Source organism: Panthera onca, chromosome C1, assembly GCF_046562875.1.
Source record: "Panthera onca isolate mPanOnc1 chromosome C1, mPanOnc1 haplotype 2, whole genome shotgun sequence".
NCBI lineage: Eukaryota > Metazoa > Chordata > Mammalia > Carnivora > Felidae > Panthera > Panthera onca.
The window spans coordinates 44,015,980-44,035,447 of NC_138346.1; the positions used below are offsets into that span (position 1 = coordinate 44,015,980).

General features: G+C 37.9%; 1 protein-coding gene across 15 annotated transcripts in view; it reads left to right on the forward strand.

The window, feature by feature from the left end:
- Positions 1 to 14,291, forward strand: part of STAT4 (signal transducer and activator of transcription 4) — a 114,566-nt gene extending 100,275 nt beyond the window's left edge. For 6 of the 15 annotated variants that reach the window (XM_078451073.2, XM_078451075.1, XM_078451070.1 and 3 more), the window contains 9 exons: positions 2,862 to 2,945; positions 4,565 to 4,663; positions 7,364 to 7,499; positions 9,051 to 9,100; positions 9,363 to 9,457; positions 9,749 to 9,885; positions 10,440 to 10,631; positions 11,777 to 11,843; positions 12,195 to 13,944. In XM_078451073.2, the coding sequence (XP_078307199.1) occupies positions 2,862 to 2,945; positions 4,565 to 4,663; positions 7,364 to 7,499; positions 9,051 to 9,100; positions 9,363 to 9,457; positions 9,749 to 9,885; positions 10,440 to 10,631; positions 11,777 to 11,843; positions 12,195 to 12,396 (1,062 nt within the window). In that variant the 3' untranslated portion in view covers positions 12,397 to 13,944. Of the gene's footprint in view, positions 1 to 2,861; positions 2,946 to 4,564; positions 4,664 to 7,363; positions 7,500 to 9,050; positions 9,101 to 9,362; positions 9,458 to 9,748; positions 9,886 to 10,439; positions 10,632 to 11,776; positions 11,844 to 12,194; positions 13,946 to 13,991 lie in introns of those variants that run through there. The other 9 variants (XM_078451067.1, XM_078451077.2, XM_078451078.1 and 6 more) reach the window with 4 other exon arrangements.
- The last annotated feature ends 5,177 nt before the right edge of the window (positions 14,292 to 19,468 follow it).

The following is a 19,468-nucleotide window of genomic DNA, read 5'->3' on the forward strand; positions in this document are numbered from 1 at the left end:
TGGGAACATAGCAAGGTGCTGTAAGATTTCATCAAGGAAAACAGCAATCTCTGTCCCACTCTTTCCCACTCTAAACCCACTTTTCAGAGGTGATCATTTTTTGAGTTGAAGTATTATACTAACATCATACTAGCATTTTTTGAGAGAAAGAGAAAGAGAGAGAGAGAATCTCAAGCAGGCTCCATGCCTGGCACCGAACCCAATGCGGGGCTCAATCTCACGACAGTGAGATCATGACCTGAGGAAAATCAAGAGTTGGACTCTTAACTGACTGAACTACCCAGACACCCCTACCATTTCTTGACTTTTTTTTTAAATTATATATCTGACTCCTGAATTCTTTCTATAAAAGGTTAAACTATGGCTCTTTTATACCAGATCTCCATACATGTAAATTTCCCCCCACCTTCACAGTATCATTATATAATATATTTTGGCTTAGTCAATATATTCAATGTTTACATTACTATGAGTATATAAAAATTATTAACAGCTGACCATATATCATAGTATAATTGTATTTCCATTCTTGTATTACTTTTAATTTTCCCTGGATTTATTAGTTGCCTCAATTTTTTTTATTTCATCACTTTATTTTATGTACCTGTCACTAATATAGCCCAAAACCCTTCTTCAAAACTTGAAAACTTTTTGCAATATGGCCAAACAACTCAATCTGAGTTTTTGTTTTTTTCTTTTTTCTTGGCAACATCCCTCTGAGAATCCTCTATCACTTGCTCTAATTTGGGCTGATTGCCCTATGATTCTGTGCACAATTATTTTTTTATTTTTTGGGTTTTTTTAATTCCTTTCACCATCATCCTAGGAAGTGCATTTTCTACTTTACTAGATATTGAGAAATTATTCTGTAAAGTGATGTTACCAACTCCCATCAGCAGTGTATGAGTGTTATCATTGGGTTATACTTTTGATCTTTTTTCTATTCCATTTTCTCTATTAGTTTTCTGGAATTTCTGCTAGCTTGTTATTGGAGTTTGTGTATTAATTCTTTACTATCTTTTCTATCCTATTTTTTTTAATTTCTTCATTTTTTTTGTTTTACTTTCTGGGACATTTCTTTCACCTTGTTTCCAGTCCTTCTGCTGACTTGTCTATTTCTCTTATTATATTTTTAATTATTAATTATTATTTTCTGAATGTTCCTTTTGATAGAATCTTAGTCTTGTTTCACTGATGTAATACATTTGTTACATCTTTAAGGATATTAATAAAGAGCTTTAAACATCTTAAAGAGCTTTTTAGTGAATACACACACACACACAAAAGGAGAGAGAGAAATACAATGAACCTTCCATTTATACATCACTCAACTTCAACAATGATTAACATTTGTCTGTCTTATTTCATTTGTTTTCCCCCTATACGCACACTTTTTTTTCTGGAGTACTTAAATTCCAGATAAAATAACATCTTACTCATTGATATTTTGGTAGGCAAAACTTCTGGATAAGAGGTTTTTAAAAACCTTAACCACAGTACACTTAACACACAAAAAAAACAAAAAAAAATGGCAATTTCTTAAAATCTTTCCTTAATAAAACTCCATTATTCAAATTTCTCCATTTTCTCAAAAAGATCTTTTTACAGTTGGTTTGTGCAAATCAGTATCCAACTGATGTCCACCCATTATGATTGGTTGATTTGCCCCATTCTTATGCCATTTATTTGTTAAGCTAATGTATAAAACTGACCCTGATACATTTTTTGTAAACTCTTCATTTGCTTTTTTGCAGTATCTCTTTTCTCTGAGTTCTTTCTTGTTGATTTTTGTATCAATATTCATGTAACAGGTTTTGTCATGTTTGGTGATTGTCAAATGTTTGCTATTTAGGAGAAAGGCACTAAAAGTCTGGAAGCTCTATGTGCATGTTGGGAATTGTAGACTTAAGGGTGATTATTAGGACCTGAATGTCTTATTGGGGGCCCCCAAAGGCAATGTCTGTAAGTTGTCTCCTTGATCGTGTCCACTTCCCAGATGTCTTTCCTGGAGATGTCAAAGAAAGGGGCACAGACTTCTTCATAGACTTTTACAGGATCTTCCTCTTTTCTGCATTGTATCTTATCCCTTCCCTCAGTTTGGCCTTGGATCTGAAATGCAGATAGCCTCTCTAGTTCCTCTGATTCATCCACTCTAGACAGTAAAACTTCTGTCCCACTCCAGGGACAGGGAGGGGTGGGGACCTCATTACATGGGTTCAAAATTACTCCCCTGTTCAGCCCTCTTCACTCTCTGGCCTCAGGGCCTCAATGCTTCCAACCCCTTGTTCTGAGAGACACTGCCCCTCATTGCCACCCTCACTCCATACTCCCCCACCTCTCATTGGGCATCTAGATTATAGTTTTACTTTACTAAAAAGTTAACAAAACTTATTGCAGTTTCTGGAGGGAGCAGAGGAAAATACATGTTTTCCACCTGCCATGTTTAACCAGAAGGAAATCTTGCTTTCTTTTTAAATAAATTAATCATGATACTCACTTGTTTCTGTTATATCTACACACATATGCCTCACTTTTATTAATAGTTTGTAAGTTGAAAGGACTAATTTTTAAAAATTAAAAATAAATAATTATTTGTCTGCACTTAAACTGATAAAAATATGCTGGAATTTTGAGTCAGAAGTTAAATTGTTATGGAGACTTAAAATCATTCTGTTTGTGGAAATGAAGATTTCTCACTCTGTATAATACTCTAAATAACTTCTTCAAATAATAAAAGGGAATGTTCCATAATAGGGAATGTTTAGGGCATTCAAGAATGTATTAATTTGTATAGAAGCAGGCCTACTAATAGATAGCAGGAATGCATTTGGAAGATAACAACTTACTTCTTTCTTCCTTAGGGCTGTCACATGGTGACTGAAGAGCTTCATTCTATAACCTTTGAAACACAGATCTGCCTCTATGGCCTGACCATAGATTTAGAGGTAGGTATCAATTAACTCTTTGTTAATAATATTTTCAGTAATTTGTTGTCATTTGTAGATGAAAGCTGAGTCTTTTATAGGTTTTAGTACATTCTCTATTTTGTTGTTGTTGTTGTTTTACTTTGGAAAATCATTATGTCAGTTACTAATTAGTCAACATTCTACTGTTAGAATGTATACTATTCTAGTTAAATATAAATGATAAAATCTCATGGGCATTATCAATTCGATACAGATTGAATTTCTTACCCATATTGCATGTTTGCTGGTTCGTTTTCTGGACTCTTCTGAGTCATGAATACTCAGTGGAAAGCCTTAAACTATGTCACATAGTGATGTATTTTCAAAATTTTAACCTTTACATAAAATCCCTCAGAAGGAAGGTTTTTCTAGCGTAATGAGTAAAGACAAATGATAGGAACTTTAACAGTGCATTGATTTGATTCTCTTGTAACAGTCACCGTTGTGCTCAAAAAAGGAATAAAGAAATTCTGAGGATTAAATTGAACATGACTGACTCTGAGCTACTTGAAGGCAGGACATCATGACTTTGTCACTCCTTACCAGTGACTCACTCAATGTCTAGCACATAGTAGCTGTTCGACATCTGTCGAATAAATGAATGAACCAGTGCATGAATGAACAAACACGGTTTTACACACCCCAGATACGATCTTATTTGTCGGATGTATTGTTTTAAAGTCCTGCCTTTCTTTTGTTGTCTTGATGAATGTAAATTTGTAAAATGTTTCCATAAATGCCTTCCTCATCTCTTTTCCCTAAACTTCTATTTCTGTGACCTCTTAAGCTGGGTATTTTACTGTCTACAAAGATCTAACCTGTTATGGAGAAGGGACTAATGTAGGCTGATTGGTTCCACACACTATCTGTGAAAGCCTGTTTATTCCATAAGGTTGAAAACTCCGTACCGGGAGGGAGGGCAGGGTGGGTGATGGGTATTGAGGAGGGCACCTTTTGGGATGAGCACTGGGTGTTGTATGGAAACCAATTTGACAGTAAATTTCATATATTAAAAAAAAAAAAAAAAAAAAAAAAATGAAAACTCCGTACCAGTGCTACTAGGGTGAGTTCCACAGCAGACCAGGCAGCTATGTTTCTCCAGAATTGCTCACCTCTCCATCTTCTGCAGTTAAAACGCCCCATATTTAGTACTGACATTAATTAGACCATCAGATCATAACTTGAATATATTGACCATTTCAGAGATAAATTTAAAATTAAATTCTTTAAAGTAACTTATTAAGAGGACAGTTGCAAAATCAATACAACCTCTAATTAGCTGCATTTTAGTCTATATATATGAGAAAATATAAATATTTGTATGATGTCAAGGGAAGATATTGGAGAACCTAACTGACCAAGCAGTCTGAAAGAATTCCTGTTTCTATGGCTCCATTCATCCCTGTACTTTGACTCATACATGCTCAGAAAGTGCCCGTACCTTCACAAGTCATTTTAGTATCCAAGGCAGTGTAGACACCAGGATTAAAGGAGTGGAGCTGCCTTGAGATAGCCCTTCAGGGGACAGAGTCAAGTATAAAATCAGTGCAAGGTGCAACTACCTGTAATAACAGTGCTTTTTTTTTTTTTTAAACCAGACCAGCTCATTACCTGTGGTGATGATTTCCAATGTCAGTCAGTTACCTAATGCTTGGGCATCCATCATTTGGTACAATGTGTCAACCAATGATTCCCAGGTAGAGTCTCTATTCCTATTTCTCCTCCTTTAATTATATTTGATTTGTTTTATTGTCGATAAAACCCATATGCATCAAAAGATATATATATATATAGACAGATATATAGACATGAATTTTGAATATGTATCCATATATCTATATATATGAAATTTGGCATGACTTTTTGGGTTATTTTATTCCAGAACTCCAATATACTTAGTTGTATGAATCCTCTCTCATGTTATATTTAAAGCAATATATTCTGATGGGCTTGGACGCTGGGAAGGTTCCAACTAGCAAAACTGACAGACAGGTATTTGTTCTTCTGAGGGTCTGGTCACCTTCCAACTATGTGCATCACAGAGACTTCTAAGCCCATCCTGTGGCTCTGTTAATTGGGCTTGGGGAGACTTCTTGGTCTAGAATTTAGTATCTGACTGCTGTGTTTACCTCCTTACTTTCGGCCACACCTCCAAAGAGACTTTTCTACAAACGTAGAAAATTGGCTTCCAAATAAGTGACTAGAACATTAACCAATCTTGCCTAACCTACCCTCCAATTATAAATATTTTCAGGTTGATTATAGATTTAATCCATTCTAGGCTCAAGTTGGGTTTTAATGCCATCTGGTGGTTATTTGAAAAATAGATCAAAAAGTGGCCCTAAGTTACAAAGCAAGCCCAAAACAGATGCTCTTCTTATAAAGACAACCAGCGAAGGGAGTGGCAAAAAAGATGAGTCAGCCCTTCCCTTTGCTCCATCTTACAAAACCTCAGTGTTGTTGTCCTGGAAACCACCAAGGTCTAGAGAAAATAGGTCAAATGTAAATAACATTTCTTCCTAATTCAAAGCAAATATTCACTCTTAAGGGAAGAATTTTTTTTACCTTGGGTTCTAGCAACAAGAACAGACATAATGAGTTGGCTCTAAGTGTTCTTTCTCTTTTTTAAAAGTGGGCCTAATAAGGAAACAACATGGAAAATGACTCAGCCTTATTCTTTCTCATCCTCCGGTGCCCTGGCATCTGAAACAGATTAACTGTAGAGAGGAAACAGATAAACTGTAGAGAGGAAGGCTGCACGGGGTACATGGTACCTCGCTTCCTCTCAGGATAATAGTGAGAACAGGACTCGTTAGAGAAGCCACCTGGTCTTTAAAGCCAAGAAGAGCCTACACCCCTGGAAATAAATGCCATTTCCTGTTGCGAGCTACACATATTCAGAGCTTTTCATTCAACTCCAGGATGTAGGAGGGAAGATGGGTCACTTCTTTGTCCTTGGCACGGTACTGTTGCACTAAGATTTCCTCAGCATCCTTCTTCTGTAAGAAAGCCACCAAAGTTGTCATCCTGACCATCCCAGATTCTACTCTGCTCCTGGGTGAGGAATCTGGAGATGCAGATCATATATAGCTCCTAAAACTTGGATGCACAGCCTACTTAGAGTTCAGCATAACAATGAACTCTGGTTCTCTTCTTTATTCTATTCTGCTTCAAAACCCAAGCTCCTATACCTTGATTATATTCTATGCTTTTTGGTCATTTATCCAGACACAATTTTCTGGTTCAGGGGAAACTGCCTTTCCAGAAACTCTCTCTCGCCATTCCTCCCCTTCCTATCTCCCACTCTTTGTTGGTGTTGGGTGCTGTGTCTTCTTTCAGTCCCATTTTCTGAAATCTCTTGGATTGATTCTTTTTCTTGCTGCCCAGCTTAGTTCCCGCTCACCAAAGGCCTTCTCCCTGCACTGCACTAGGTTAGTTAATTCTTGCCCTGCTACTCTCCTTAGGACATCTTTTTTGGCTTTCACACCTTCTGCTTCCCAGTAATCTGAGATAAAGTCTTCTCTTTCATTAATGTTGACCCAGTTCCTGGTACAAGCAATCTTGTTTGCAGTTAATCACACAGAAGATGCTGCTGTCCAGATCAAAAGAAAAGACTACTTTATTATCCATAAAACAGGACTCAGGTGAATTATGAATTCATAGTGTAGGGTCACCTTCTTTAGCCTGAGACTTAACCATTTTTGTGCTGTGGGATGCTTTGTTTGTTCAAGGTGTAACTTGTACCAACCCGTGATAAACTAATAACTTGATATAGGTTTTGTTTAAGATTATTAGTTCAGAAAAGAGTATTTGTCCGATGACTTGTTGGACAATGTTAAGTACTTATATGAGTTAATTGATAGCCCATAGTCTATGGAAATTTAAAAGATGCCCAATTATTCTTTCAAGGATAGATGGAGCCATATATGTTATTGGACTCAAAGATTAAGGAACTCTTTAGGAAAAGACAAAATCGGTTCAATTAAAAAGCACAACAGAAGTGCACCTGGGTGGCTCTGTCGGTTAAGCCCCTGACTCTTGATGTCAGTTCAATTCCTGATCCCAGGGTCGTGGGATTGAGTCCTGCATCTGGCTCTGTGCTGAGCATGGAGCTTGCTTAGGATTCTCTCTCTCTTTCTCTCTCTCTCTGCCCCTCTCCCCCATTAATGCTCTCTCTCTCTAAAAATAAAATAAATCCTTTTTAAAAAAGCAGTTCAAAAGATACCCCAACTTTAAACAACTAAAGAAGTAAAAATGAAAGGCACAAGAGAGATGAGACAATATTCTGTATTAACTTAGATTGGCATGAAGAGTTTAAAACAGGAACTTTATATATTGAATTATAGTGTGCTCAATGTAATTAATGAATATAATCATCATTAAAAACTCTATTTCAGAACTTGGTTTTTTTTAATAATCCTCCATCTGCCACTTTGAGTCAACTCCTGGAAGTGATGAGCTGGCAGTTTTCATCATACGTAGGTCGTGGCCTTAACTCAGATCAACTCAATATGTTGGCAGAGAAGCTTACAGGTGAGAGCTGGTAGATGTAGAAGACTTGGCCTCTGTTTTGGGTACTCAAGTATTTTAGAGAACAAGGTGATATTACTACTACCGATAATAATAATAATGATAGTCATAATTTATTGACTGTCTACCATATTGTGAGGCACAGAGCTAAATGTTATGTTTTCTTTCTTCAGAAAGGGTATCTCATTGTTTTCTACATTTTATAGATGAGGGTACTTAGTTTCAGACGTTAAGTGACTTGCCATGGCTGCGTGGCTAGTACACAGCAGAGCCAAGACACGGGCCAGGTCTGTCCAGGTCCAAAGCCCCTTCCTTTCCATTCCACTCTCCAGTCTCCAGGGTGTTTCTGTGCCATTTCCACTGAGTGTGATGTGAAGCCTTGATGGTGCCTTGATCCTTCATGTTAATATCACAATGGTCATTAACAACTGGACAATAGCTGATTCCAGGACCAGGGAATTTACTAGAAATTCAAAGCCACCCATGCAATACTTAATCCTCCGTATCAAGAAAGTTTCAGTTTTGACTAGTATTTTTTAAACTTGCAAAATAGTCATTGATACTTCATATAGTGACTATAGTGTAAGATTTTTCTAAAAGAATTTCAAAAGATATCTACATTTTGACAAGTCTGGGTGAACACATTTAGCATTGGATTTGTATGCATTTCTAGTTAAAGTAGGGCCAAAGATGGATTTGAGCAACAGCAGTGAAATCGTGTGTAATTTGGCAAGTGATGCTGGGTTGCCACTTGTACCTACTATGTGATCAATAGGTATTTAAATAAATCAGAACTATTGAAAAAATAAATAAATAAATAAATAAATCAGACCTTTGGGGAATATTGAAAAATTTAGTTAATGTAAATATGCTTTTTGAACTTTAGTTTATAAATTCAATAGTAGGCATTCAGTAAATATTTGTTGACTGAATAAAGTTTTTAAATATATAGTACAGATAGTGGCCATACCCTTTCAGATTATTATTAAATTATCCTTGTGGGTTATAATTTCCTTAAAAATGTAGATAGAAACTTGTGTATCCTTTCATTTCCCTGGATCAGAGTAGTCAAAGGCTCCTTATTGCCTAATGGATCTCTAGTTCATTCTTTTCATGGCAATAATCAGGACTCCTGGTAATCTGGCTGTATCTAACTTACATAAATTTATGTTTATTAACCAACATTAGGCAGCTCTTACTGTCTCCTACCTAAGCCATGTTCATGTCCACTATGCCTCATCCTGCATTATTCTTACTACTGGAGTGGTTTATTCATCCTCCTGTGATAACTTATATCCTATTCATTCACTGGGGACCTGGTCCTAAAAACTCACCCTCTTCCTAAAACTATCTTAGCTCCTCCACTAAAAAGAATTTTTCTTAGATGATAAATTTCGTATCTTACATCTCTACTGTTCCTAGTATTAAGCACACTGTAAACCCATAGCAGGTGCTTAAGAAATTCTTGAAAGGGGCTGGGCAAAATCTAAATTGAGCACCATACTGAAGAGTTTAATTGTTTAATAAAAATCTCATTCTTTTCTTTCATTTTAGTCCAGTCTAGCTACAATGATGGTCATCTCACCTGGGCCAAGTTCTGCAAGGTACAAACAGGGGAACAAGAATATCATTTAGATCATTTTTTAGTAGTGCTTCTTTTTAAGCCTCCATAGTATAATTGGGGTTTTAAGGGTTTCCTGGATGCAGTTATTTTTTTAACTCTATTGTCTGACTTAGAGGAAATATTTCATTGAAAAATGAAACTTGAATTATTATATCAATTACTATTGAAATAGTATTTGAAATAATATTCGATTATTACCATTGAAATAATCATTGTCCTAACATGTTTTTTTATTCCACTAGGAACACTTACCTGGTAAATCATTTACCTTCTGGACATGGCTTGAAGCAATATTAGATCTAATTAAGAAACACATTCTTCCTCTTTGGATCGATGGGTGAGTTACAGGTTCTATTTTCCATAAGAGTTCATTAGGTTCTTATTTTTATGCTGGTTTTTTTTTTCCCTTCTTTTTCTTTTCTTTTTAAACATGTTTAGTGTCGGGGGGGTGGTGGGAATGGTTCGGTTTCCTACATTCTTCACAGAGTACTGATATCTAATCTTAGAAGACTATTTCATTGACTTTTATTACACTCAGTACAAATCTGTTCTTTGTGGATGAAATAAATGCAAGTGTAATAAATCATAGTGTTTGATCAGATAAAACTATGCATTGTTCTATTTTTAGGTATGTCATGGGCTTTGTTAGCAAAGAGAAGGAACGACTCTTGCTAAAGGATAAAATGCCTGGAACCTTTTTGTTAAGATTCAGTGAAAGCCACCTTGGAGGAATAACTTTCACCTGGGTAGACCATTCTGAAAATGGTACATGCTTACTCTTGTTTATTCATGTGAAGTTAGTATTCACTTTGACTATTGGTGTTTCAGTTTTCAGAAGTGTGTAGTGTGTGTTCTGTTTTTCATGTGTTCGGTGAGCTTGAATATTAGTTGTTACAGTTGTCCCAGAAGAGAGAACCGTGAATTTTTCACAGCCTATGTGGGTGTCCTCTATCATATGGCCATATGTACCATCCACACTGCAGAAAAGGGCTAGCATTGTTTTATAGCCAGTGACATAAAGATAACGTGGGTAGGAAGAATGTCCGCAAAGAATGCCCTGCAGAAGCCTGAATATTCCTCCCCTCACCCACCCTTTTTTTTTAAGTTTATTTATTTTGAAAGAGAGAGAGGGAGAATGGGGGAGGGGCGAAAGAGAAGCAGCATGTGAGAATCCCAAGCAGGTTTCACACTGTCAGCATAGAGCATGACGTGGGACTTGATCTCACGAACCATGAGATCATGACCTGGGCCCAAACCAAGAGCTGGATGCTTAACCAACTGAGCCACCCAGAGGTCCTTCACCCTTTCTGTTTTTCCAGGAGAAGTGAGATTCCACTCTGTAGAACCCTACAATAAAGGCCGGTTGTCTGCTCTGCCATTTGCTGATATCCTTCGAGACTACAAGGTTATTATGGCTGAAAACATTCCTGAAAACCCTCTGAAGTTCCTTTATCCTGACATTCCCAAAGACAAAGCCTTCAGTAAACACTACAGCTCCCAGCCGTGCGAAGGTTAGTTTCTTTCAGTTTGCTTGTTTTGTCCAGATTTTGGAAAATGACCTCATACTGGAGTAAACAAAGTTCTTCTTTTTATGTTTACTTTGATCATCATAAGACCTAGGGGGTACATGGAGGTCAAAGCCTTAGAAATGAAGTAGTGTGTCAGTTTCTGAGGAGGGATGGCTGGGGCTATCCAACTCCAGCAGAGTAGTTAGTAATCAATAGTTGTGACAGGACTTAACCATGGCATGGTGGCCTCTTACAGCCACTTGTAGAGTTTGAGTTTTCTCCTTCCTAAAATAGAAGTGGTGCTGACTTCACCTCTATGACTTTGGGAGAAGAAAAATAATGAGGAAGTAATGATTAGAAAGCTGTCACAAGTTAGGCGAGTTTGTTTTCTGCAAAAGAAGCCTGGGGTTTACAAGCTTTATATTTTTTACCTACTATCATCGCACAACTCAGATTGTATGGTTATTTGGCAGGGAGGGGACAAAGGGATCTGTGCTTCATTCCCCACTACTGCTGGCCTACCAATAACAAGTCTTGACATGCCTGCCTTTCCTGGTTGCAAAGGGGCTTAAATAACACCTGATCAAAATAAGCAATTGGTAAATATTTGTTAAATACATGACAGGACATAAATAAAATTAGCTGTGTAACTGTAATGTAAGTTCACCATTCTGTGTCTCTAATAAAAGCGTATATGATCCATTACAATGTTCATGGATAGCCACTAAATCTACGAGCACCATCTTGTGAAATATCCTGCAGTTGTTAACTCCTAGATGGTGACTTGCTGCTGCCCTAGAGTTACCTTAAATCCCTCCAGCACACAAATAAATCAGTCTTTACAATCAAACTTAAACATAACATAGAAGATAGAAGATAGGTAATATAGCTCACTCTCAATTTTTCCCATGCATTTTGGAGACAGTAATATGCAAAGTCAGATTAGGCCTATCAAGAGATTTGTTTTTCTCTTCTGGCACATTTCAGGTTCTCTAAAATACTGTTTCATCTATTCAGCTAAAAATTTTTGTGAATCGCTAAACAATCATATTATCTCTCTTGTTTTTAACATTACTTATATTTTTCTAGACTCTTTAATAATTTTATCAATAATATTGGTAACATTTTATCCTGCCTTTCTTTTCTAGTCTCAAGACCAACAGAAAGGGGGGACAAAGGTTATGTTCCATCTGTATTTATCCCCATTTCAACAATGTAAGTAACCTTAGCCACATGTAAAATATCTATTATTGAATTTATTTTTTAAAAACTAAGGTTTTCTACAGGAAATTGAAGGATAGAGCAGAGTACATATACCTGACAATAAAGCATTTCAATGCTCAATGTCCCATTTTCTTTAATACATAAAGCGACTCTTCAGAATGCTCCATAGTCTACCATAACTGGAATTATAAAGTTGCCCTTCTATATGCTGTATATTCCATAATAGGCTGAGTGCTCTCATTTCAAACAATGAATTAGGCATCTCCATGTCACAAATAGATGAAGCCCTAGAAATGAGTGCCATTTAATCCTTTTCAATATGTACTTTGTTATCTCTTTAAGCCGAAGTGATTCAACTGAGCCACATTCTCCAACAGATCTTCTTCCCATGTCTCCAAGTGTATATGCAGTGCTGAGAGAAAACCTGAGTCCCACAACAATTGAAACTGCAGTATGTTCCCTTTCTTTTCCATTGCTGGTCAGGGGCACTCCTAATGAAGCAAATGTGGTACCTGTTACTCAAAAGGGCTCAAGTTCTGCCTGAGAAGTGAGAAAACACATCTGTTGGAACAATTCCATGTGCATAACACTGGGTGTGTCTGTATGTTGCTGTGGGTCACTGACATTATGGGCATTGAAAGCAGACACCTTCCCTCATTTGAACTGCTTTATGTTCTTTCCATCAAAAGCCACTAAAGGGTGAAGTATTCCTGTGCCTCACTCTTGTTCTCTTTGTCTCTACTTTCACCATTGGTCACTGGTCAATATTTATTTTAGTTCACGCATCACAAATTCCAATTCTTCTTGATTAATTGTCACTTACATTAGTCTTCAAGTAGTATATGAATTACAATCAATAGCAGCATAATAATACCCTCCTGAGAAGTGAGTCACAATCTTAAATGCGAAATGTGATTTAGGATGCATTTTATCTATTATTGCTCCTCAATACCATCAGGTGATTCAAACCCCCAATTTACATACGGATGAACATACTAGAATAATAGAATCTTGGAGAGACCCTGAGCCCCACGAGATTTCTATCTGGTGTTGGGAGAAAAATTTTTACTTTACCCATCAAGATTCATTTGGCTAATCTAAGAATTAAATTGACATGAAACGGATGAATAGGAGAAAGCCAAATAATTACTAACTAAATGAAGTACTAAGAGAGAGGCCATTAGAATTTGAGGCTCACAGTCAGACACTTGAGGCTTATATGCCATTCTGAGCCAAGGAAAAGGGGCTAGGAGTATGGGACTCCAAAGGAATGAAGACAATTCACAGGAAGATGAAAAAGAGTAAACATTTCATAAGTAAATGTTTGCTGGACCATACGGAAACGATGGGACACAGAGAAGAATTTTAACAAACAAAGTGTTCATTCCTCCCTGTCTACCATACCTAGTTCATATTATACTGTAGTTATCTATGGTGATAGCTCCCTTCCTGGAGCAGTTCCTCTATCTAAATGCTTTTAGACAGGCGGAAAGTCAAAGTTTCTTCCTGAGCCTTTTGTTTCTTAAAAATAATCATCCTAGGGGCACCTGGGTGACTCAGTCGGCTGAGCGTCTGACTTCAGCTCAGGTCATGATCTCATAGCTCTGTGAGTTCGAGCCCCACATCGGGCTCTGTGCTGACGGCTCGGAGCCTGGAGCCTGCTTCGGATTCTGTGTCTCCCTCTCTCTCTGCCCCTAACCCACTAGCATTCTGTCTCTGTCTCTCTCAAAAATAAATAAACATTAAAAAAATAATAATCATCATCATCCTAAAATAATCCACATGCTAAAAAGACACATTTTGGGGTAGAAAATATTACTCCTCTACACAGGTTATAAATCAAGTGAGTTTTAGTCCTTCTCTTGAAGATTTCCAGGGATGGAAAATCCATAGTCCCCTCTGACAGCTTATTTCAGTGTTAGTTGTCTTAAATCATTTAGCTATAAGAGAACTTTTGCTACACTTTACAAGCATTTTCTCATTACATTTTTGTGGGATGAAATTTGTGAATACTTAGTAGTTAATTAGTAGAAATATTATGATGTATATAGTAGATAAGAGACTGTTTACCTAAGAAATTATGGCTTATTTGCAAAACTAATAGTTTCCTCAAAAATCATTTTCATTTTCCAATTTTAGATGAAGTCTCCATATTCTGCTGAATGACAGGATAAACCCTTGACACTCAAAAGAAGGAAGCAAATGAAAAAGCTTAAAGACTGATCTTTGCCAACAATCATATCTTATTTCTTCAGCTTTGTATAGACCAATTTCCAGGAAATGGTTGAAGTCTGAAGCTCTCCTTTCACTGGCATGACACCACCAATTGGGAATGTTTTGATTGGAATGCTAAAAACCAACGCTTCAGATAAACTTGCAAGATAAGACACTTGAAGAAACCACTGTTAGTATAACATTAACAAAAGACTCGTTTGTATATATTTGTTTCATTTCTGATTTTTTTCTCACATGTTACTTATGATTTTGGCTCCAGAAGGATTAAGTAGATTTCAGAATAGAGGCACCTTGCTGTCTCAGTCAGAAGAGCATGTGACTCTTGATCTTGGGATTGTGAGTTTGAGCCCCACATTGGATGTAGAATTACTTAAAAATAAAATCTTTAAAAAAAAAAAAAAGAAAAAAAGATTTCAGAATAGGTCAAGAATGATAGAGTCACACCTACATCAGTCAAAAACCAGCAAGAAGGCCTAAGAGAAAAGCCAAATAAGCTAATGTCCTGAGTTCTGGCAGGTAAGAGTCGTCACAATAGATACCAGATGGAAGGAACGGTGGGACACGAACAACAGCAATTCACAGGGTGTCCTGGAATGAATTATGAAGACTCGTGATTGCCATGTCAATACTGTCCCAACTTTGGGGTTTACAGCTGTTGGTACCACTGCCGGGGACGACCTCTCCTTAGGGGAAGGAATTCAGTATCATTCTCTGGTGGTATTCTCAGGTAAATTGCACTGAAAGTAGGTACAGAGGTAAAAATCTCATGAAACAAGGGCTCTAGAAGGGCTTGGACTAGGTGAGTCCTATGATCCTTTCCAGCTCTGAGTCTCCAGTCCCATGAATCCAACTTGAGTCTGGGAAAGCAGTTTAGGATGAAGAGAAGTTCCATCCCTTCAGTTTTCTCCGGTGATGAGGGAGGAGAGGGGTTTTACTGGAGCTAATACAAGTATATAAGCTGCAGATCTTTTCTGATCCTTGCCTTGCTTTAGTGGTGACATTGCCCAGATACTGCCCTTAGTTACTAATGCAGGATCCCCCAATACCCAAGACCTGGAGAGGTCTCTATGTCTATAAGCCCTAGGGAAGTTGTTGAACCAGGTGAGGAAGTCACAATACCAAGACATCTGCCATGACCAACTACAAAAAATCTTGTTGCTGGTGTTCAAGGTGAGGTCTGACTGCAGAATCAGAGATGACCATTCCCTCTGGAGGATCTCTCTGTAACTTCTTCTGCCCACCTTTTATTCCTGAGGCAAGCCACACAGAGAGAGGCTAATGTGTAATGGAAAAGGTTACAAAGAAGAAAAAAAAAAGGTTTTAATATAACCTGTATTCTCTCTTAAAGAGAGTCCATCTTACCAATTTCATCCTTTATACCCACTCACATGCGCCCGACTGGATCTTATATTGTTCTTTGAGAGGCAAGCTCTGCACCTGCCCCAAGGCCAGTTCCCTTATTCCTATGCAAGCTCCTGAATAGTACTCTTACGGTCAAGGTGTCTATTGGGTGGAAGACCATCAGGCTAACTTGAGGTGCATTCTCCCAGTCTCTCTTCCATAAGCCCCATTTTCTGAAATTCAAATATATCAATTGGCAGCAACATTAGAGTAAACCATCGTAAACCTTAAAGAAGTAATCTCCAGGAAATCTACCTGGAAATACTCTTAAACAATTGGATTTAGAAGCTAAAAAAGGTTTCAGAAGCTTTTCATTCCCTGGAATGTATTAAAAGTATTATGCACTCTCATTCAGCAAAATTTTTAGAAACTGCCCAATATAGAGCCTGGTAGCAGAATGCCAAGGTCTCATGTATGATCTCAACCATCATTGTTATTTGAGGGTAGATAATGCCAAGGACATCTGTAGTTTGCTCCCTATAATAGAAACAGAGGCAATGTGGTAAGAATAAGAGTTCAACAAGTGCCTGTTTTCGGTTCAGAAAATCAAAACCAAGCTCATGATCCCAGTATAGAATTAGTTCCCAAGAGTGTGAGTCTTACATTCCAGAAATCATGTTTGTGAGAGTAACAGGATTTTGGCAAGGTATTCCTGGATATCCCTGTTTAGTTCAGGGCAAGGTGTGTGCCACATGAGGTGAAGTGCAATGAATGGGAAGGGAATTTAGACCACACTTCCAACAAATCCTCCCTCAAAAAAATTTTTTTTCACAACTGGCGGCAGCAAATAAGTAGCATTTAATGAAACAAAGTGTAGATTTATTTTTTAAATATTGAATCACATTTTCACTTCTCCCTTCACCCATCCCAGACCAATCACAGACGTCCATTTTGCTAAACCCTTTGCAAATTCTTTTTCATGTAGACTCATTTTGACCAATTGTCCCAAATATCAATGCCTTTGTCTATAATGTTGAAAGAAAGCAGCTGTCAGTGGATTTCCTCAAAGTCTTCAGGTGGCAAGGAAGACCCCCCAGAGACCCATAAAGAATGAGTATGCTTCTGGCAAACCCAAGGGATTTTTCTTTACATGTTCAGGAGACCCAAGAACTCCCTGCAGAAGAAGGAACAGAGTAGAGGTCAAACCAATCAGAGCTATATTCCAACAGCAGATAAGTGTAGTCTGGACTTAGCAAACTGCCTCTGTGCACACTCCAATTTTTCACAGATACTTTTTTTTTTTTTCAAATTGACCATGAGCATTCATTGATTTGACTGCATTTTTTAGTCTGGCTTATTGAAGTATAATATAGTAAAACTCACCCTTTTCTGACAAGCCCATACAGCTGTGTAGCTACCACTGTAAAAACATTTCCACCAGAGTCCTCACAAAGAGGACGCTAGAAAAACATGAGTAAGGACATTCTCTGCAACATCCTTAAATACAACAAACAACTCCATGCAGCTTCCTATGTAGGCAGACAGCTCTGTTTAAAATAAATTGGGGGTTGGGGGCAGGGAGGGGCACCCGGGTGGCTCAGTCGGTTAAGTGTCCTACTTGGGCTCAGATCATGATCTCATGGCTCGTGAGTTCAAGCCTCATGTTAGGTTCTGTGCTGATAGCTCAGAGCCTGAAGCCTGCTTCAGATTCTGTGTCTCCTCTCTCTCCCCCACTCCAGCCCTGTCTCTCCCTCTCTCAAGAATAATAAACATTAAAAAAATGTTAATAAAAATAAAAATAAATAAATAAAATAAATCAGGGGGGTGCCTAGGTGGCTCAGTCCCACTCTTGATCTCAGCTCAGGTCTTGATCTCAGGGTCGTGAGTTCAAGCCCCACATTGGGCTCCACGCTGGGTGTGTGAAGCCTACTCAAAAAAAATAAATCAGATCATTTTACCCTCTGTTTATAACCTTCAAATGGTTTCTGGTGCTCTGGATTAGCAGTTCTTACCTGGGGTATTCATGAGTTTGGATGGCAAAAGAGTTTTCACAGACTTCTAACTGAAACTTAGAATTTCCTTCAATTATGAATAAAGGCAACAAACCATAACCTGCACCTTTTTCTCACATTAGAGTTGTTACAATTATCTCGAAATATTTCTTATGCTAAGCACAATTTCGAAATTGTCATCAGACCCACTGCTAGAGCCTATTTAATGCCATTAACAAAGAGGCACTTGTATCACTATATCACAAAGTTGGTTTTAATATTTTGATATCTGCATCTCACTGTGGTTGCTTTTCCATTTAATCTCATGTATTTTCTTTTATTCAACTAAAAATATTATTCTTTGCAGGAGTTCATAGGCTTCATCAGACTGCTGAAGGGGCCTGTGGCACAAAAATTTAAGAATCCCAACTCTGGGATGATGACCATAGTTCTCAAGGGATCTTTCCAAAGTCATATATCATTTAGTCTCTTCTTAGTCTTCAACTCCTCTCTCATCACCTCCCCCAACAATGGCTTCTCACTCTCCAAAACATACACCCACAAGACTGTGCTACTCTCCATTTCTTTGATGACCCAGGTGCTCTCCTGCCTCCCTCCACTGCATCTTCTCAAGTCTCCAACCCCACCTTATCCACCTTGCTACCTGGATAATGTTCATACATCCTGAGGATTCTAGAAAGCCTTCTGCCCCCACACTCCCCATGTGCACATGTGAATGACCCCAGGTCACATCATGCTTCCAGATCCCCCAGCACCGTTCCTATCAACCTTATTGTAAAGGCATATTAGCTGTCCTCTTCATTAGACTCTAAGCAAACTCTCTATGGACAGGGACCAAGAAGGTTTTGTTAACAGTTATATCCCTAAAATCTAATGTAGTCTCTGCCTCTTAATAAATATTTGTTAATGATTTAATATTTGAACACATAGAAGACAGTAATTAGTTCCTTTCTTTATATTGCTCCTTGACCTGCCTGCAAGACTAAGCTAGAATTCTCCATACAACCTTCCAAATTCTAAAATTATGGGACAGTCACTAATATTATACTTCAAATTTAGTAACCAAAACATGCTTGCCATTGCTTCCCTCTACTTCACCTCACTCGTAACTTCCAAACTCTGTAGAAATGCTCTGGATAAGATTGTCTGATTATCTGCTTATTCTAACTTCTCTTTAATTTAGAAACCTTATACGTACGTGCCTAACATCCCAGACTTCTGTTCATCCATAGATGAACCAAGTGCTCTTGAAAGTTCCCCTTAACTCTGCCTTCATTAAACTCATTGCCTTTACTACTCCTGGGGAAAGCCCTACACAACACTCTTATATTAGGCTTGACAGTCATCCAGTTAGATGCCTCACAGACTGCTGTCAATGGGAAGAACCCTAGAGGCTGTCTAGACAGGGTGGAGATGAGGGAGAGGTTGATAAGGATGTCGAACAGTGGTGCTCTCATTAAAATCCTTTGGGGAGTTTTTCAGAGTACACATGTCCTTTATTCTCCTCCCCTCAATTCTAGCTCAAGAAGTCTAGAGCCAGTGTTGAGATCTGAATGGTTGAATTAACCTGTGATTCCTGATTCCGGTGTTGGTTGATGGTATTATGCACTCGTTAAAAAATGTATATTATAAAAATACTGAGATTGTGTATCAGGGACTGCCTTTCTCAACTAGAGTTTCCCATCTGAACCATAAGACACAGTAAGTAATTAGCTTGACTATTTTCTCAGTTGACCCAAGGATGGTATGCAGTGCCCTTTGAGGTATATAGGAGAGACAGTAGTTCATACACAGATGCCTCAGAGCATTAGGCTTAATTCTTCCACGGAACCTGGGAGCAGGCAGACTGTCACAGTACAAAGTCCCTCCTGTTGTGAGGAGAGATGAAAACAGACAAATAATAAACGAGAGATTTAATAAGTGCTATGAAGACTAGAGTAACTGGAAGAAGTGGTCAATGAAGGTCTCTCTGGGGAGATATTTGATCTGAGACCTAAAGAATGAGAAGGAGCAAGTTCATAGACGCAG